Source organism: Physella acuta, unplaced genomic scaffold (genome assembly GCF_028476545.2).
Source record: "Physella acuta isolate Inbredline_101_S28 unplaced genomic scaffold, ASM2847654v3 ptg000224l, whole genome shotgun sequence".
NCBI classification, from domain to species: domain Eukaryota; kingdom Metazoa; phylum Mollusca; class Gastropoda; family Physidae; genus Physella; species Physella acuta.
In genome coordinates, this window is record NW_026731743.1 from 612229 (window position 1) to 617500 (window position 5272).

A 5272-nucleotide genomic window follows, 5' to 3' on the forward strand; every position below is an offset into this window, starting at 1 on the left:
AAAGTTTTTCGATTTCCGCTTTTGTAAGACGTGTTACAAAAACTGCTAATTGTAAAATCTTCATCTAATTTTATTATTATAAGCTTTTACTTTCTTGCTTTTTATGTTTATTAGGTTAGGATAAGTTTGCCTGTAGTTGTTGATAATCTCGTAATTTTATTTATATTTTTCTCATTTGACAATGCGACAAAACATAGTGTTTATTCTGATTAGAAATTAAATTTAATAATAACGTAATTCGATAATAAAAGGAGCTATACAAATAGCAATTAATAGCGATCATTCTATCAGCTAACCAAAGAAGGTAAACTCATTTGTTTAAGAATGATAGATTATTTTGCCTGAGTGGGGACAGTGGACCAGTTCTTTAATGTCGTATTTATCCTACCTTATAAAAATAAAATATGTTTCATTAAATGTATCAAGAGTATAGAAGACAAACGCAGTATTTAAAAAAAAAAACATAATCCCGAGAAAATAAGTTTATAAATCACATTCCAATATTAAAACAGTGCAAAATATAATGGTTAAACATACATTTAATATTTGCATTCTACTTTTCTGACATTGTACTTTAGTGTTATTATAGCTTTTATTTTTTACAGTATCAGTATAAATGTCCATCGATTTGACCTAAAAAGTGGACATACTGCATTTGTCCTCTATACCCTCGTTATGCACTCTTACAGACCATGAATTTAAAGCCTGGGGTAGTTTTTAACTTTGGATGTATTTATGACGCTTATTAGAATATGTCGCTAATACGATACAAAGAAAATACTGGAAAAAATAGTTAATACAAATTAAAGATATGGCATAGAAGGATAATTAGCCTTACTTAAAAAATTCTTAAAAAATGTATTCATGTCGTTATTCAGGTAGAGAGTAACAGAGCACTACCGTCCCTTCTCATCGTATAACTCTTACAAAAAAAACCAATGTAATCTTTTTAGGCTGTACAATCACACCGAGTATGCAAACTTAAGGGTGCGGCCTGGTGTAAAGTGCTAGATTGTTAACCCGAAAGTCTCTATGTTCTAGTCCGGTTTCAAGTCAGCAGAATGTTCCTGAATTCACCAAAAAAATAAAGGCGGCTCGAAATAGTGCTGACAACATTATCCCTTCATATGCCAAGAAAAAATGTGGATTGTGCTGCGCTTTCCTCATGTGTTATGGGCACAAACATGTTGATGATAGCGAATATTATTTAAAAGGAGAAACGTATAGTATGCATTAAAACATATTAAGAAATACAAAACAACACGTAAAATAATTAGACCGGCACAACAAGTTGAGCACTATTTTGACTGTGTTTCTAATATAACTGGACAAAAGCGTAGTACAACCACAGCAAGACATTCACTTCTTACATCTTAAATAATGATAGTAAATAAAGTTAATTAAAACTTGATATATTTGCATTTACAAATTTTAATGCTTTAATCCAAATTTTTTAAAGACGTTATTTACGGTAGCGTTGATTGTTTTCAGCTAATTTTACATGATCTTGCGTCCAGTGAAATTCAAAGCTTTGATGGTTAGGGCTTTGATGGATTCCTTATAATACACTATGAGATATCGCTAGTAGATAAGACTTCCAGGTGTTTAGTGGTATTTAAGCAAGAAACAAGAAAATTATTCACCTAAAATTTGAAAAAGGAATTATAAATAATACATAATTTAAACGTGTATTTTGAGTTAAAAGAGTAAAGGTAAAAGAAGCATTAAACACAATGATTTACTGCCTTAAACCTACATTGGTTAAAATATATAACATACGCCGCTAGGTAGTGTGTCTGTCTTTCGGTTTGCCATCGGTATGACCGTTTTGCATATTCTTTCTTATCCTTATTTTATTTATTTTAAATAATACATATATATATATATATATATATATATATATATATATATATATATATATATATATATATATATATATATATATATATTTATATATTTATATATTTATATATTTATATATTTATATATATATATAATGAAGTTTTGAAATAGTTAAGTATATTTATCTCATTATTATCTAGATCTAGGTAGAATTTTCAAGATTCTACGAGTGTTTTTATTAAGTCTAGTTTTTGCCGTAACTCTTGCTAGATCTAAATCTAGAACCGAGATAGAAAAATCACTTGTATTCTTGAGTTAGATGATCCATGAAGCTAAAAAGGAAATATTTATATTTCAAATATTTAAGGACTAAAATATTTTAATATTGAAACTCAATAAATTATTCTGATTTTAAAATAATTTGGTTCGACCTAGATTCTAGATCTAGAAATAACTTTCTTGGACAGCTGATCTTTAGATCTATAAATAACTTTCTTGGACAGCTGATCTTTAGATCTATAAATAACTTTCTTGGACAGCTGATCTTTAGACTGTAGAGCTAGAGAAATTTATTGTAAAACTAAATGAAAAAGACAGTTGAAAATTGATATAAGTATTACAACGTAATAAAAATTGCAAACTGACATATTATTAAAATTATAGCCAACAGAAAATTAGCTTTATAACATGTTAAAGATCTGAATGGGCAACTCAATCTTCGATGGTAACGCCATTTTTGTTTTAAAAAGTAAATAAATTATGTGACGTCTCTATTCACTCTAAGTAAAGTCATTGTTTTAAACATTATGGATTAATCTGGATAATCTACAAATGAATAAATCAATAAATTAGTTAACGTCTTTAAAAAAATGTGTTATTAGCAATCATTCTGAAAACAAAAATTGCTTTCTACCTACATGCTATTTTACATATATATATATATATATATATATATATATATATATATATATATATATATATATATATATATATATATATATATATATATATATGTATATATATATGTATATATATATATATATTTATACACACATATATATATATATATATATATATATATATATATATATATATATATATATATATATATATATATAGATATATATATATATATATATATATATATATATATATATATATATATATATATATATATATATATGTCGAGAGTATAGTTTATTTAGTCTTAGTGTCGTAACCTTTTTTTTGTCCTTTGCTCATTTGTTGAGCGACGCACTGAATAAAACATAATATTCAATACATCAATGACAGCTCATATTCTAAAATATGCAATTACAGTTGTGTAAAGTAAAATAGTGCCCTACTCTTCAAAAAGTGTTGATTATAAAAAAAATTATATATTACCCCTACAAATGTGTAGCTGAATCCAGGAAAAAATCAGCAACCCGAAGATTAGATTCTCGGTAACTCTTTTGATTGAGCTCCCGTTTCTGGAGAGTTTTACGGCTTGAATTCGTGAAGCTATAAACACGGAAATACATTTAGCTCCCATGAAGAAGATTCATTAATGATTTTAATGAAATAGGAAGAATATCACAAGAAAATGTGATCTTAGAAGAAAACAACTTAATGTAATATTTGTGTTTAACTACAAAATAATACATAAACGTGCTATAGTAAATAATATACAACTAGCCGTAAACAGCTAGAATTTGCTTCAGCCATTTATAGCCATATCTAAATATAATTTTTTATGTTCTTCTCCATTATATCACACAATACATTTCGTTTTGCATTTTATTTTCTTAAACCGAACTACAGACTAAAATATAAATGGAAGCAAATGTTTAATCCTGAAAAATAATTCTCGTTTGTTTACTTGGCATGTAATGAATTCTGTATTTTTCTGCTTGTTCTAAAAGCTATTCATCTGCACTTTTAGATAAAATCATACATAATAAGGTAGTGTTGCATTATAATATTTCGATTAATGTAAAATCACGTACGTTAAAAGTAGCTTATATTAAGCCGTTTGTTTCTTTAACATTGGTCTAATAATAATACGGAATAACATATTGGATGGACGGCTTCTCACCTGATAAATAATGACACCTGTATGCTAAACGATTGACATCATCTTTGTCAAAGTAATTTACACTGCAACAGAACCAGCCAGCGTCTTGATATTCTAGGCCATTGATTGCTATAGCAAGCGTTGTTTCATCTTTGACCAATCTCTTGTTGGGCTTCAAGACTTGATAAAATGGGAGCATGCGCCAGTGATCTTTTCCAGCATGGTTGATTATATTTACGTATGGGTACTGTGCTCAGAAAATTTATTGGATTTAAATTAACTAAAATGTTTAAAATATGAAAAAATAAGTTTTTATATATATATATATATATATATATATATATATATATATATATATATATATATATATATATATATATATATATATATATATATATATATATATATATATATATATATATACATATATGTATATATCTTTTTTTTATTTATATACATGTAAATATATATATATATATATATATATATATATATATATATATATATATATATATATATATATATATATATATATATATATATATATATATATATATATATATACATATACATATATATATATATATATATATAATATAGAGAGAGAGAGAGAGAGAGAGAGAGAGAGAGAGAGTGAGAGAGAGAGCGAAAGTCTTGTAATCGTGCAAAAAAATTTTTTCTAATATTCTTATTAGATATTGAAGTATTTACTACAGTCAGAAGCATCTGTTTTGTTGTATTCAAGTAAATTAATCAACTTGATAATTGATATCACATAATTTTCGACATTGTCTAATCAATATCGAATACAGATCGTCTGTAACAGGTTGTTGTTACATCTATCAATGTGTATTTTATTTGAATTTAGCTGATCAAGTTGGATTTAGCTGAAGAAGTATAAGTGTTTTTTTTCTGTAATGGATTAGCAGATCAAGTTTACTATTGTAACTGTTCCTAAATGCTAAACTGTCTTGTCTAAATCTGGACAAAATTCTACTGTTAAAGGCTACTGGAACTATTTTGACATTTTTTTCAAATATTTGGTACTCATTAACAAAGTGAACGTTACTATTTTGTGGTCATATATATATACTATGAACTTCTCATAGATTACCAGATGACAAATATCAACTGTCAAACTACAAACCAAGAAAGGGTAGAGTTACATTAATTATTGTAAACCAATAATTCTATTTTTTTACATTTTATGTAACAAGTATTCAGTGATTGTGATTGATTATTTCAGGAATGCTAACATTATAAAAATGTCAGGTTTTGCAACATGTATGCAGCCGGCTGAGAAACTAGGAATGAGTTTAGATGGAGAAAGATCGGCCTACATGAAGGAAGTATGGGAATATAATATGGGATAGA

At 26.5% G+C, this 5272-nt stretch overlaps 1 protein-coding gene across 2 annotated transcripts in view; it reads right to left on the minus strand.

Moving 5' to 3' along the window:
* Window positions 1-1454: 1454 nt before the first annotated feature.
* The window catches only part of LOC131937883 (uncharacterized), a 16698-nt gene continuing 12880 nt past the window's right edge, over window positions 1455-5272 (minus strand). For both annotated transcript variants that reach the window (XM_059295580.1, XM_059295581.1), the window contains exons 5-7: window positions 3920-4145; window positions 3229-3345; window positions 1455-1643 (exon numbers count right to left, since the gene is read on the minus strand). In XM_059295580.1, the coding sequence (XP_059151563.1) occupies window positions 1636-1643; window positions 3229-3345; window positions 3920-4145 (351 nt within the window). In that variant the 3' untranslated portion in view covers window positions 1455-1635. The remainder of the gene's footprint in view (window positions 1644-3228; window positions 3346-3919; window positions 4146-5272) is intronic.